At 42.3% G+C, this 14,961-nt stretch overlaps 1 protein-coding gene across 1 annotated transcript in view; it reads right to left on the bottom strand.

Moving 5' to 3' along the window:
* The window catches only part of col4a3 (collagen, type IV, alpha 3), a 54,238-nt gene that overhangs the window by 16,462 nt on the left and 22,815 nt on the right, over positions 1-14,961 (bottom strand). Inside the window, exons 17-34 of the mRNA XM_037677908.1 lie at positions 12,649-12,730; positions 12,080-12,115; positions 11,690-11,854; positions 11,461-11,553; positions 10,943-11,038; positions 10,701-10,771; positions 9,526-9,714; positions 9,121-9,289; positions 8,951-9,043; positions 5,310-5,414; positions 5,137-5,231; positions 4,849-4,999; positions 1,820-1,933; positions 1,538-1,738; positions 1,191-1,280; positions 978-1,112; positions 641-739; positions 469-558 (exon numbers count right to left, since the gene is read on the bottom strand). Of these exons, the coding sequence (XP_037533836.1) occupies positions 469-558; positions 641-739; positions 978-1,112; positions 1,191-1,280; positions 1,538-1,738; positions 1,820-1,933; positions 4,849-4,999; positions 5,137-5,231; positions 5,310-5,414; positions 8,951-9,043; positions 9,121-9,289; positions 9,526-9,714; positions 10,701-10,771; positions 10,943-11,038; positions 11,461-11,553; positions 11,690-11,854; positions 12,080-12,115; positions 12,649-12,730 (2,074 nt within the window). The remainder of the gene's footprint in view (positions 1-468; positions 559-640; positions 740-977; positions 1,113-1,190; positions 1,281-1,537; positions 1,739-1,819; positions 1,934-4,848; positions 5,000-5,136; positions 5,232-5,309; positions 5,415-8,950; positions 9,044-9,120; positions 9,290-9,525; positions 9,715-10,700; positions 10,772-10,942; positions 11,039-11,460; positions 11,554-11,689; positions 11,855-12,079; positions 12,116-12,648; positions 12,731-14,961) is intronic.

The raw sequence follows: 14,961 nt of genomic DNA, 5'->3' as shown, positions 1-14,961 counted from the left end.
GTGTGTCTTTATATATATATATATATATATATATATATATATATATATATATATATATATATATATATATATATTCTGCATTTATTTATTGTCCATGGATTGTCCTTTATGGCGTCATGTTCTATCTTCCCTCCATGTTTCCTTGGAAATGTGAGTTTTGCTGCCATGTCAGTGTCTGTTTTCGTTATTTAAAAAATATATTTCTTCATACTTTAAGCTCTCCGAATTCTGTCTGCACCTTGAGTCCAACTAAACCTACAGCCATGACAAAGTCTTTTGGATAAAAGATGAAATGTATGAACGAAGAAGAATCCACCCAGAGGACCTGACTCAACAGTGTTAGATGGTTTTAAAAAGGTTTGATTCTGTTTCACTCCACGATCCTCGAGTCTCTCAGTCTCTGCAGGTACAGACGATGTTTGTACTGAGACAATAAAACCTTCTTGGTGTGATGGGAGGTGGACTTACCAGGCCACCCGGTGAACCCTGTATCACCAGGGGGTCCAATGAAACCAAAAAGACCTCTCTCTCCATCTCTTCCTGGATCTCCCTGGAGTCCTGACCAACAGACACAAACACTGATAGTTTTAGTAAAACCCATAGGAACTCTAGGGTCAATGGCTCCTCCTGTCATATTTACCTTGTGGTCCTGGGTTTCCAGGTTCTCCATTTGTACCATCTTGACCTGGTAGCCCTGTGGGGCCCGTGTCTCCTTTAGGCCCTGTAACACCTTCAGACCCTAAAGAAGAGGAAAATGAAAGCAAACCAACACTTTATGGCTAGAAGAAATTAAACTCAATTAACAGTATAAGCTTAAATTAATTGGTAGCTGATAAATTCACGGATAACTTTTTCTGAAAGCTAAACTTAAATTTTACTTTCAATCAGTTTTATCCAAACTCTTTTGATTAAAAGAGTCAAAGCAAAGATAAACAAAGAAATACAAGAAAATTCCACACTAAAATAGAATAGAAAACCTTGGTTTCCAGGGTCTCCAGGTGCTCCTAACACCGTAATGTTTGCTTGGACCCCTTTCGGCCCAGGTTCTCCTCTGTCCCCGAGATCTCCTGGGGCCCCCTGAGAGCCTCTGGCCCCATCCTGACCCCTCTGACCTAAGAAACAAACCATTAAAGAGAAGAGTTAGATCAATACAGTGACACAAACCGGATCTGTTTATTGTTAAATAAAACCTTTTGGTCCTAGTGGTCCAGTTTCTCCTTTTACTCCAACCTGTCCTGGACTCCCAGGTAGTCCTAGGGGACCCATGTTCCCTCTAATCCCTGAAATACAAAGATTGTCAGTAGTCCTTCAAACCCTCTTATATAGAAAATAAAATAATAGAGTTTATTGTACTTGAACACTAGTGAACAATGGTTTGTTCGATGGTGAACCTGAATCTCTATATCTGCACTTTTGTTCATCTTCACATCATAAATTTGTTTTAATAATCATTAGTTTTTATAGAACAAAGTTTGAAGCATGATATAAAATATGACTGTAGATTACCAAAAGTTAAGTCAGGTTAAAAAGTCTGAACAAAGTGGCATCGTGTGAGGTTCCACCTTCTCACCTGGACTCCCTGGCTCCCCATCGTTCCCTCTCACGCCCTTCTGCCCCTCAGCCCCCATTTGCCCTGGATCTCCATCATAACCTTGTCTCCCTGCTGGTCCCTGAATCCCTTGTGTTCCCATGCTAGGGAACCCAGGATCTCCCTTCAGACCTCGGGATCCCCTGATCCCTAGCAGACATGTACGACATGAAGTTTTCTCAGGCAGTTAAAGATATGAGCCTCACTCTGACCTGTTCATGGATGTAATACCTATGAATCCGATGAAACCTTTTGGTCCTTGCGCTCCTTGAGGCCCAGGAGCTCCAGGAACACAGACTCCAGCCAGGCCAGTAGGACCAGGGACACCATCCAGACCATGATGACCTAACAGACACTTCAGTTTAGTTTTGGTGTTGATTTATTTGGTTTTCTAGTCTTGCACTAGGACAACCTGCTTGTCAATTCAATTCAAATCAAATCAAATCAAGTCAATTCAGTTTATTTCTATAGCTCCAAGTCACAAAAGAAGCTATCTCAGGGAACTGTACAGAAACATCCACACACATAAAAAGTCAATTAGTAAAAGTTCTCTATCTACGGAAGCCAGCAGATTGCATTGAATCTTCATGTCATCATCATCTCCCCGTGTGCCATAATAGCTGCCTACTGTCCCACCTGCGTGGGTGTCATGGGCCAAATGCAGAGGGCAAACTTTGTTATTGTGTGGGACCACACTGTTATAAGACAAAGCACTTTCACTTTCAGGAAAATAAAATCCATAAAATCTGATCCATTTTATGTTAAGATGGAGTGGGACATGGATAGAAGGATTGGAGCCTCAACTTCAGTAATGAGGGCGTTGCTTCGGTCAGTCATCGTGAAGAAATAGTTGAGTCCAAAGGTAAAGCTCTGGATTTACTGGTGGGTTATTCTCCTGGACCTGATGCCTCAATGACCCAATCATAGATATGGGTTAAAATGGAGATGGAAATGAAAGGAAAACATATTGTGGAAAAGGTTTACCATATGTTACGCACTATACATCGCTCCAGGGTATAGGTCACATCAGTCAAAAAGTGCCTCATGATGAGGAAAAAAAACATATATAAGTCGCTTCCGAGTATAAGTCGCATTTATTATGCGTTGCCAATTACCCTTGTGTCTGGGGAACCGTGGGCCAGTTACCACCCTGGGTGCGGTCGAGTCACACTGAGAACAGTCTCTCCCGGTTGGCAGCCATGCCGGGAGAGAGGGCCCGTCCCTCCGCCGTCAGAGCAGGGAGGAAGGCCGTAGCGAGGCACGTGGTCTGCGGCACCAGGAAGCGGTGAGGTGCAGATGGGAGGACGCTGTAGAGCTCGCGGTTGCGGTGCACTGCTGTGGAGGAAATGTGCCTGGCGGGAGCCAGCCAGACATGGGGGAGAAGGTCCCCAGCGAGGAGGGATCCTCTGCCGCTGAGCAGCTGTCCCTTCCGCTGGGGGGATTCCCCCGGGCAGACTGCGCGGACTCCACCCATTTGCATATTTTATTACCTGCAGTTTGTAATCTGCAGAATAGCATTTTCTTTTTGGGGTCATTTTACTTTTGTTGTTTTTCTCAGTTGTCTCTAAGTGAATGTTTGGGGGGGTGGGGGGGTGGTTTTAGTGTTAGAGGAACAACAGAATTTGTCAAAAGCCTGGAGGGCCCTCTCGCAGCTGCAAATGGTAATGTTTACTCTTTGGTTCATGTCTTTATGAATGAACATTTAACGTGTCAGTCAAAAATTGAGTTATGAATAGGAAAAAAAACAAATAGGTCGCTTCAGACGTAAATAAGTTGCTTTGAACTATATGTTGCAGGACTGGCTAAACTATGAAAAAAAAGAACGACTTGGAGAATATGGTAATAACGATCCAGACTTGGGCGTTCTGCAGGCATAACCAACAAAGCTATTTAGGACTGCTGCTATGACTGGTTTAATTTGAGAATGTAATTGATTTTTGTCCCTTTCATGCAAGACATGTCCAGTAATGATGATGTCAAATTAAATTTAAAACTTAGGTCTATGTCTCTGAACAGAAACAGTTTGTGTTGATTACAAAACAACCACCCAGAAAGAACAAACCTGAGCTCAGTTTGTTGATAATAAGCAGGAGGTGAGAACATATTTACATTCCAGAGTACAGACTAGGGTTGGGCATCGTTTGAATTTGAGCGATTCCAGTTCCGATTCTTTGTTTCGATTCCGGAGGAGGAGGAGGCAGAAAAAATACTCTGGTGGAGCGTTTCAAAGACGGGCCACTCTATTACTTCTGAGGGTCGGACCCAGAGGAGGAGGCAGAGAAAATAGTCGGGCGGAGCGCTTTAAAGACGGGCCATTCTGTAACGTCTACACCTTCCTTTGCATGATGGAAAATTATTGGAAGTGCTGCACTGAGCTGACTGGTCATTTTATTCAAGTTAAGCCACGCTTTCGATCGCGGCCGCTCACTCTCCATGTATGCGAACACTTCCGGTGGATTCTTCTTTGTTGGTTTTCGGCGGGCGGCTTCTACTTCTGGTTGGCGGACTAGGCATCGAAAGTAGGTATCGAAAATAAATATTTTGAACGATTCCGGGAAAACCGAACAGTTAATCCCAGTTCCAATCGATTCTTGATCCTCGATCCCCAACCCTAGTACAGACTGTGACTTCTTAAAATACTTGTCATGTTTATATCAGAAACAGACAACTAGAACAGGGAGATTTACAGGAAACATCGGCGCAGACCAGAGTGTGTAGTCAGGTTATTAGTGAGGCTTTAAGTGATGGTCAGTAAATGTTATATGATGCACCATTTTTGTTTTCAACAAATTTGTTTGCCTTAGTTAGCACGCAACACTGTGATCTGCAGTAAGAGTAGGGAGCAGGTGGAAGAAAGTCTGGAGAGATGGAGGTGAGCTCTGGAAGTAAGAGTCAGGAGAAGCAAGGCACAGAGGAGGTTTTTGGGTGTAAGGATCTGCAGAGGGTTGGGGTAACGGAGGTGGATGCTGGTGGAGGGTGAAATGAAGATATGACGATCTGCTGTGGTGACCCTTGAAGGGGCAACAGAAATTAGAGGCGTATAAACCTAATTTATTTAAAAGTGACCAAAAACATGGTGGATGAGAACGAGACTTGAGCTTGGGCCGTCTAAAACCAGGACCTACAGACTTTATGAGGGGGGACACTTGTCTCAACCATTTGAACGACCCATCAGAACCTGCTTTAAAACAACTTCAACATGGAAACAGCTTTAGAAACAGACAAGACGAGGGCAACACATCTGGAACACTCCTGTTTACCTTTGAACCCTGGAAGACCCACTTTTCCTTTCAGTCCAGGAACTCCCTGTGATCCCAGAAGTCCAGGCTGTCCTTGTGGTCCAACAGAGCCATCTTCTCCTTGAGAACCTGGCTGACCCTGATTGCCTGATAAACCACTACCCCTGTTCCCCTTTGACCACACAGACCAGCAGAACAGGAGTTAGGTCACTAAAAAACTCTGTCATTGCTCTTAAATACAAAAATGAATTGAGGACTCAGTTTATAATCGACTGATTGATTGTTTATAGTTGACCTGAGTGTTTCTACCTTCTGGCCACTTGTTCCTGGGTGGCCCGATGGCCCCTCTCGACCCTTGACACCAAAACTGGGAAAACCGGGGTTTCCAGTAGAACCCTTGTCTCCTGATGCCAGAAGGTACATTTGTTAAGATTTATGTCCCACAAATGTGTGAACCGTTATATTGTCTCTATTAAACTCACCCTTTAACCCCACGATGCCTGGGAAACCTGGAACAGATGCTCCGTCAAGTCCCTGCTCTCCCTTTGGTCCCCACGGTCCCTGAAAACCTGCAGGTCCCGTCACACCTGAGACCAGAGGGGAACACAAAACACAGTTATAGTAAAATCAGTGTACAAATTGGATTCCAAAAAAGTTGGGACACTAAACATATTGTAAATAAAAACTGAATGCAATGATGTAGAGATGGCAAAGGTTAATATTTTATTCGTAATATAACATAGATGACAGATCAAAAATTTAATCTGGGTAAATGTAATATTTTAAAGGAAAATATGTTGATTCAAAATTTCACAGTGTCAACAAATCCCAAAAAAGTTGGGACAAGTTGCAATAAGTGGCTGGAAAAAGGAAATTGAGCATATAACGAAAGCTGGAGGACCAATTAACACTAATTAGGCCAATTGACAACATGATTGGGTATAAAAAGAGCTTCTCAGAGTGTCAGTGTCTCTCAGAAACCAAGATGGTAAGAGGATCACCAATTCCACCATTGTTGTGCAGAAAGATAGTGCAGCAATACCAGAATGGTGTTACCCAGCGTAAAATAGCAAAGACTTTTAAGTTATCATCATCAACTGTGCATAACATCATCAAAATATTCAGAGAATCTGGAACAATCGCTGTGCGTAAGGGTCAAGGCCGTAAAACTCTACTGGATGCTCGTGATCTCCGGGCCCTTAAACGTCACTGCACCTCAAACAGGAATGCCACTGTCAAGGAAATAACAGAATGGGCTCAGGAATACTTCCAGAAAGCATTGTCAGTGAACACAATCCACCGTGCCATCCGCTGTTGCCAGCTGAAACTCTACAGTGCAAAGAGGAAGCCATTTCTAAGCAAGCTCAGACGTTTGCACTGGGCCAGGGGTCATTTAAAATGGAGTGTGGCAAAATGGAAGACTGTTCTGTGGTCAGATGAGTCACGATTTGAAGTTCTTTATGGAACACTGGGACGCCATGTCATCCGGACCAGAGAGGACAAGGATAGCTCAATATGTTATCAACGCTCCCTTCAGAAGCCTGCATCACTGATGGTATGGGGTTGCATGATCGCTTGTGACATGAGCAGCTTGCATGTCTGGAAAGGCACCATTAATGCAGAGAACTATGTTCAGGTTCTAGAACAACATATAACATATAACAACATCTAAACAACATCTCTTTCAGGGAAGACCCTGCATTTTTCAACACGATAATGCCAGACCACATTCTGCAGCAATCACAACATCATGGCTACGTAGGAGAAGGATCCGGGTACTGAAATGGCCAGCCTGCAGTCCAGATCTTTCACCTATAGAGAACATTTGGTGCATCATAAAGAGGAAGGTGCGACAAAGAAGACCCAAGACGATTGAACAGTTATGCCCCTTTTGCACTGCCCCTAATAAGCCCCAATTCTGGGCAGTCCGTCACAGAAAGAACCCTTTTGCACCAGTACTTTAGTATTTTTAGCTGACTTGAGTGATTCAGGACTTCTTTTCATGCCTGCTTCTTTGGTGGGACCGAGCGAGCTCAGCCGAGCTGAGTCCGGACCGAAACGTGAATGCTGGACTCTGATTGGTCAGGGGGAGAAGTCACTGGATCTCAGAAACTTTTCACTGATCCGCCATTTGCAATATCTCTGGATGCGGAGCAGCGACTGGATCTATTTTTAAGATTTTAAAAACAATGATGACAACGCCGTGTTTAATTCTGAAGTCCAGGCGTTTTTTGTGTTTGGTGACCGACTATAAAATTCGAGCGTGCGGTGTCACCGCGGAGGATCATACGAGCTGCTGAGCCGTTGAAGACCGCGAGGCCGAGTCCCGGCCTCGCCTGCTCACAAAGGCCAGATTCGAGCCCTGGCAGGCAGGAGGACCGGGATGGAGGGACGGGGGGGGGTGGAAACGTTTTTTTTTTTTTTTAAACATTTTATGTATAAAATATACGTTTTTTTAATCAGCGAAGATTAAAAATAAATAAACGGTGCCGGCTTTATCGTGAAATCCTGTTTTCCCTTTGACTTTAATAAATAATATGTTAATTAAAGTTAATTCAACTGAAAAATTATAAAAAGACTAAATTATTGAATCTCTCATATTTCCCTCAAACATGTTTAAAGAAGAGACGCAGCCTTTGGTTCAACATTATTCTAACCCACAGATGTACAAATCACAAAACAAGCATTACACTTTAAATTAAAGCTTTAAATCAAAGGTAAAGTTTAATTCAAAGCTAAAAATAATCTGTATACAAGAAAAAAATAATCTGTATACAAGAAAAAAATAATCTGTATACAAGAAACAAAACGACAATGAGTGCAAAAACATCAAATGATGAAGAAAAATATAGAATTTTAAATATAGATATCCTGATGCATGCTCAATAACCCAGGTAGAAAAATCTAAAAAAGTTAAGTCTGGTCCTCTGGACGTTCAAAAACAAACAAACAAACAAACAAACAAAAATGTAGAAATGTTTCTTCTTTCATCCAGTCTTATATAAATAGCTCTGAGCTGAATACAGCACCTCAGACTGAAGAAGACATTCGGATGAAAGAAGAAACGTTTCTACATTTTTGTTTTTGTTTGCTTGTTTTTTGAACGTCCAGAGGACCAGACTTAACTTTTTTAGATTTAAATATAAATGTTTTTGTAGAATCTGGTTCATCAGATTTAATTCAGTTCAGGTTATTTATACAGCGCCAAGTCACAACAGAAGTCGAGTCAGGGCACTGAACAGAAATATTAATATATAAAATAAGTTAACAGAAACATTTATATATATAAATTAATATTATTTATCTGAGGAGCAGACTGCTTTGAGTAACTCAACGCAGAACTCTCATTAGCAGGACTTGGATTCTGGACACGAGCCAGGCTGAGCTGAGCCAGGCTGAGCTGAGCCAGGCTGAGCAGGGCTGAGCAGAGTTGGGGCTGATTAGGGGCAGTGCAAATGGGGCATTAGAGTCCTGTATTAGACATGAATGGGAGAGCATTCCTATTTCTAAACTTGAGAAACTGGTCTCCTCTGTCCCCAGACGTCTGTTGAGTGTTGTAAGAAGAAGGGGGGATGCCACACAGTGGTAAAAATGGACTTGTCCCAACTTTTTTGGGATTTGTTGACGCCATGAAATTTGGAAACAACAGATTTTTCCCTTAAAATGATACATTCTCTCAGTTTAAACTTTTGATCTATGATTTGTGTTCTATTCTGAATAAAATATTAGATGTTGACACCTCCACATCATTGCATTCAGTGTTTATTCACAATTTGTTTAGTGTCCCAACTTTTTTGGAATCCGGTTTGTAAATGATGATCCAGAATTTGATGACTTTTGCTTCTTTTAGCTTCTTTTTGCTGTCTTTTGTTTCTAACATTTTTCTACTTGTCGGTAGCATTTGTCTACTTTTGGCTTGTAGTTAGTGTTTCACTATTTTCAGCTATTGTGCTTCTTTTATATTTAGCTATTGTTTCAATGCTTGTAGTTCTTATTGTGTATTTAGTATTTAGTTCTTTCTGAGCTTTTTTCACTGTCATTTTGAATTAGTTGTAGTGGGTTTAGGTGTACCTGAAGTAAGAACTAATCTCAGCCACATTGGTCAGGCAGGTAAAGGTCTTACCTTCAGGTCCTGGGTTTCCAGCTAAACCTTTCTCTCCCTTCTGGCCTGGATCACCTGGATAATTTAAAACTTCTCCTGGAGCACCTTTCTCACCTGAAAAATACAGACTGGCCATTAGCTTTGGCTCAGAGGCCTGGTTCCAAGTTAAGACAACTCCAGAATGGACCCACCTTGTTTTCCAGGTTCTCCTGGTTCACCCAGAAATCCAATGTCTCCTTGAAGTCCTTGAGGGCCTGGAGCCCCGATCCCAAACTGTCCCGTGGGTCCCATTTGCCCTGTCAGGCCTCTGGGACCAGTGGCACCAAGTGATCCCCTGTCACCTTTTGGCCCTGGCAGACCCTGAAAACAGAAACCATCAGTGACCTGAACACAAACTATGGAGACTGGATGGCTTGTTGTCATGGAAACACATCTCTATATAAGGCCATGGTTCAAAGATCAGTTTGTCTCCTTCTCGTGGTTCTAATTATATATGCACCATCTTTACAACAAACAACTCCAACATGGAGAAGATTTATAAAATCACCTGAGCAGTGACACGGCCCTCCCAAACTACCTGTAAATTAATAACTCACCGGGTTTCCTTTCTGTCCCTGAACACCTTTAGGTCCTGGGTCTCCTGAAGATCCATCTGTCCCTTCGAGTCCTTGTGGTCCAGGTTCCCCTTGCTCCCCGTCCTCACCCTTCTGCCCCACCATCCTCATCATTCCTGGCTCGCCTGCGGGTCCCGGGAGTCCCTTGAAGCCAGGATGACCGAAGGCTCCCTGAGGACAAAGTCGGGCAGCAGTTTAAGAACGGAAAATGTTGCTGATCTGTTGGTTTATTTTTCATCATCCAGAACAACCAACATTTGTAACTCAGCTGCAACAACCCAAACAGCTTAAGCTACTCTCTAAAACCAAATAAATGCATACAACTAGAACTCCTCAAAGGAATGCATATCACCCGCCTCCTTACAGGCCAAAGGCACAAACAAAGACCTTCTGTGATCTGTTAGTGCTCAAAGTATGAGTTGAAGATGGCTTCCAGCTACTACCATGCCAAATGTTGGCTCAATATTTGGCTGAAAACAGAAGTCAGTGAGAGGTCGGCCATGTGCCACAGTGTTTCACAGACTTTGCTTGGTCAGAATGTGTCCAGGTGTGAAGAAAACATGCTTACTTTATTATTTTATTTATTTATTAATCTTTATTTAACTATTCAAATCCCATTGAAATCACATATCTCTTTTCCAAGGGAGACCTGGAGGCAGCCTAGCATGCATGTTTTTGGTCAATGGGAGGATACTGGAGAAAACCCACGCAAGCACGAGAAGAACATGCAAACTCCACGCAGAAAGACCCCAGGTCCAACCGGGGATTGAACCCAGGACCTTCTTGCTGTGAGGCAACAGTGCTAACCACTGATCGATCCATCGTGCTTACTTGTGAAGACAATGTCTTTGTGAGTCTAATTTACACCGTCGAGATAACTGGGGACTCTAAGTGTTATTGGTGCAACTCTTAAATGACAGATCCAGACTTATTAACCTCCATAAAACACATTATGATGGTCCAAATAAATCTCCCAACAGTCAATCTATGAATCCTTTCTTCATTTATGAAATAAAGCACCAACATTATTGGCAACCACACAGAGACATTTGTGAAGACGTAAACCATAAAATTCTCCATTGGCAGCACAAAACTTTTTTTTTTTCTTCTGGCTTTAGGAGCTTTATAAAACGAGCAGAAAGCTAAGGGGAACTCACTTGTGGACCAGGTGGTCCTGCAAAACCTTTGGGTCCTTGGTCACCAGTGGGGCCTGTAAACCCAGCTGAACCTAGAAGCCGGGTAAAGGACAGGAGAAGTTTAGATCTTCACTCTGGTCCTGAATACAACTTTTGAAATATCACTAACAACAACACAGCAGTTTCTGTCAACCAGCCGCTCAGATGATGAAAGTTAAACATCTCAGTAAAAAAAAAAAAATCAGGTGTGATGTGCTTCTTACCAGGCACGCCACTGTCACCTGACACCCCCGGTTCACCTGGAGGTCCAGGCTGGCCGGAAACAAAACTGCACACTGAACATATCTGCCCTTTCTCACCTTAAAAAAGAACAACAATCCATCAATAAGAACAAACATGACTGTCCAGGTGTAACCCCCCCACCCCCCCACCCCCCATGACCTCTGGAGAAAGGTACCCTCCCTTGACCCTGTGATCATGTGACCCTGTATGGAAATCAGGTAAAGACAATAGATTGATGTATCTTTATTGTTGCATGTATGCACAGTAACACTTTTCTGGATTTCAGTTTGAAGTTCTTGAGTTTTCGTGTTCCAGTGACGCCATTAGACCAACATTAAAGGCCTGGTGTTGGGTGGGTGGTACAGTGGAAAGTATCTCAGGTGTGAGGTTTTGTCAAAGGGAAGCTGTACTTCAGCTACGTTAATATTAGATGACATAATATTGATTGTCTGACTATTAAAGACCCTCCGGGCTCCCGCCGTGGTTTTCAGCCACTCACCCTTCTGACCAACCTCCCCTCTCAGTCCAGGAAGTCCTCCCAGACCATTTAAACCTTTAGCTCCTGGAAGACCAATCCCTCCCTCCATAAAGTCTGAAATAAATAAATAAGACAGATTTTCATATGTTGGAATAGTTTCCTATTTAAAGATGTTCTAACAGTTTTCAATAAACGGTCAGCTTCTGAGGATTAAAAGAACGTAAAACACGATGAAACTAAAGAACGTTACTTGGTATTCCTGGTTCTCCAGGCTCTCCTTCAGCTCCATGAACACCTGGAACTCCAGTCAGTCCTGGAGACCCTTCAATCAAGGGTCCAGGCTCGCCTGGCTCTCCTCTAGGACCGGAAGAACCTGGTGGTCCCAGGGAACCTGGTGGACCATTAGGGGCCATACCTACAGGAACAAAAATTACTCAACTACACAGAATATTGTCTAACAAGGTTGAGTCAGGTCCTCTGGACGGACGTTTTATGGTTTATGTTAAAGCTTCTGGACTAAATTATTTTCAAAGATAACTTGTTTCTAACAAGATTGACTCCTCTGTATTGATGACCAGTTATTATCTGATTATTGACTGATCTACAACATTGAGTGGGAGAGATAGTCAGAGGTGTTTACCTCGCACGCCTTTCCATCCTGGAAAACCAATATTCCCTGAAACAGATCCAACAGATATTGTTAAATTAAGTATTATTTTATCTGGTCACATAAGCCATCAGCTTCACAAAACAAGTAGATCCTTACTGGCAGAGTTCATCCAGACCTTGTTTAAATCCGATTACCATTTATGACTTTAATTATTTCCAACCAGCTTAAACTTAATTTGCTGCACCTTGGAAATTGACAATATTTCATTTTATCTTAGCTGATTTCAACAAACACTCATGAACAGCTGAGCGGTTCACCTAACTTCATAAAAGAACAACTTATTGCACGTTCTTCTAGAAAAACCTGGAAAATTATGATTTTTACATGATGAGCCTCTCTTTTACCGGACGTAAAATGTAACAATTAAGGTGAACTTTTACTGAGTTTCATGGTAGTAAATTCTAATTTTCATCAATACCTAGTTTCATTGTTCTGTAAGTGGTGAAACACATGTTGAGTTTTTATTTGTTCATAAAAACAGCATCACCAGGAACTTATAACCAAACCCATCAGTGCATAGACCAGAGTTGGTTTACTACCTTGCTCTCCAGGGAATCCTTGGGGTCCGGCGGGCCCCGGGACACCCAGCTGGCCTTTCAGAAATATGTTTATGGGAACTGCCTGATTGAAATAAAAGAAAATAAATTCATATATATTTTGAAAATTGTACATAAGTTTGTAGTGATATTAGCCCCGCCCCCAAACAAAGTGTTGAGGTTTCAACATGTACAGGTCCTTCGCAAAAAATTAGCATATTCCGATAAAGGTCATTATTTTCCATAATGTAATGATAAAAATGAAACTTTCATATATTTCAGATTCATTGCACACCAACTGAAATATTTCAGGTCTTTAATTGTTTTAATACTGATGATTATGGCATACAGCTCATGAAAACCCAAAATGCCTGTCCCAAAAAATTAGCATATTTCAGACACCAAGCAGCCGGGACCCCAGGCCGGCTGGGTGACGGTCCAGAGCAAGCGTAGTGCTAAGGCTAAGCCCCCAGATCGCCACTGACCAATTCACGTTTCTAATCGAATTTCCTCACTCAGTGACACACCCGCTGAGAAACAGACCCTGGTTATTGGCAGCTCCATAGTCCCAAACGTGGCTTTAGGGACTCCAGCGACCATAGTCAAATGCATTCCGGGGGCCAGAGCGGGCGACATAGAATCTTATCTGAAACTGCTGACTAAGGCTAAGGCTAAATACAGTAAGATTGTTATTCATGTCGGCGGTAATGACACCCGGTTACACCAATCGGAGGTCACTAAAATTAATGTTGCTTCGGTGTGTGACTTTGCTAAAACCATGTGGGACTCCGTAGTTTTCTCCGGCCCCCTCCCCAACCTGACCAGCGATGACATGTTTAGCCGTATGTCGTCGTTTAACCGCTGGGTGTCCAGGTGGTGTTCTGACAACGACGTGGGCTACATAGATAACTGGAGTTCTTTCTGGGGAAAACCTGGTCTGATGCGGAGAGATGGCATCCATCCCAGTTTGGACGGAGCCGCTCTTCTTTCTAGAAATATGGCTGATTTTGTTTATACCCCAAATTATTGACAACCCAGGGTCCAGTCCAGGAAGCAGAGTTGTAGTCCTCCACCTCTCTGCTGCTTCTCCTCTGTTACCCACCCACACCCACATTGAAACAGTGTCAACTCGCCCACGGCTCAAATTAAATAAACCAAAAATCAGCTCTAAAAACATAAACCATAAAAATCTGATTAAAATAAACAGTTACTTTACCAGAGCAAAATCATCAAATCATTAAATGTGGATTATTGAACATCAGATCTGTTTCCTCTAAATCTCTGTTAGTTAATGAACTGATAACTGATCATCATATTGATTTATTGTGTCTGACAGAAACTTGGCTACAACAGGAGGATTTTGTTGGTATAAATGAATCCACTCCTGTTAATTATTTAAATGTTCATGTTCCTAGAACAACTGGCCGAGGTGGAGGAGTAGCTTCTATTTTTCAGGCAGGATTATTGATTAATGCCAAACCAGTTATTAGTTATGATTCTTTTGAATCGCTGTCCCTCAGTCTTTCTCATCCAAAATGGAAATCAGAAAAGACACTTTTACTAGTTGTTATATATCGTCCACCAGGAGCTTACTCTCAGTTTTTATCTGAATTATCAGAATTATTAACTGACTTATTATTAAATACTGATAAAATCATCATAATGGGTGATTTCAATATTCATGTGGATGTTGAGAGTGATAGTTTAAGCATAGCCTTTAATAATTTAATAGACTCGTTTGGTTTTACCCAAAACGTCCGCACATCTACTCATTCTTATCATCACACTCTTGATTTAGTTCTGACCTATGGTGTAGAGATTAAGGACTTGGTAATAGTTCCGCAAAATCCTGTTCTGTCCGACCATTTTTTAATAACTTTGAGTTTACATTAAATGGCTACACAGTCACTGAGAGTAAATTTCATCTCAGCAGGTGCTTATCAGAAAATGCTGTAACCAAATTGAAACAATCTCTTCCATCAATGTTTTCCTCTGTCTTGCAGAGTAATGCATCAGAGAACAGAGACCAAGGTTGTTTTCATACCAGATAGTCCGGTAGACTCGGTTCGGTTGGGGACCAATATTCATGACCTTTTGTTACATTTGAGCTGGTGCGTTTGCATTCACACTGCACTGTGCAGTCGAGTCAACCTGTTGAACCAACCTGTTGAACCAACCTGTTGAACCAACCTGTTGAACCAACCTGTTGAACCAACCTGTTGAACCAACCTGTTCCCCCGCTCACCTGTGGGGGCGCTGCACCAAGAACTACTGAAAGAAACGACACAAAAACCTCTGAAGACACGTCTTCTTCTT

Source organism: Nematolebias whitei, chromosome 6, assembly GCF_014905685.2.
Source record: "Nematolebias whitei isolate Nwh7 chromosome 6, NemWhi1, whole genome shotgun sequence".
Classification (NCBI taxonomy): domain Eukaryota; kingdom Metazoa; phylum Chordata; class Actinopteri; order Cyprinodontiformes; family Rivulidae; genus Nematolebias; species Nematolebias whitei.
The sequence above is the reverse complement of the archived record's forward strand: the minus strand, read 5'-3'. Positions and strand labels throughout refer to the sequence as shown.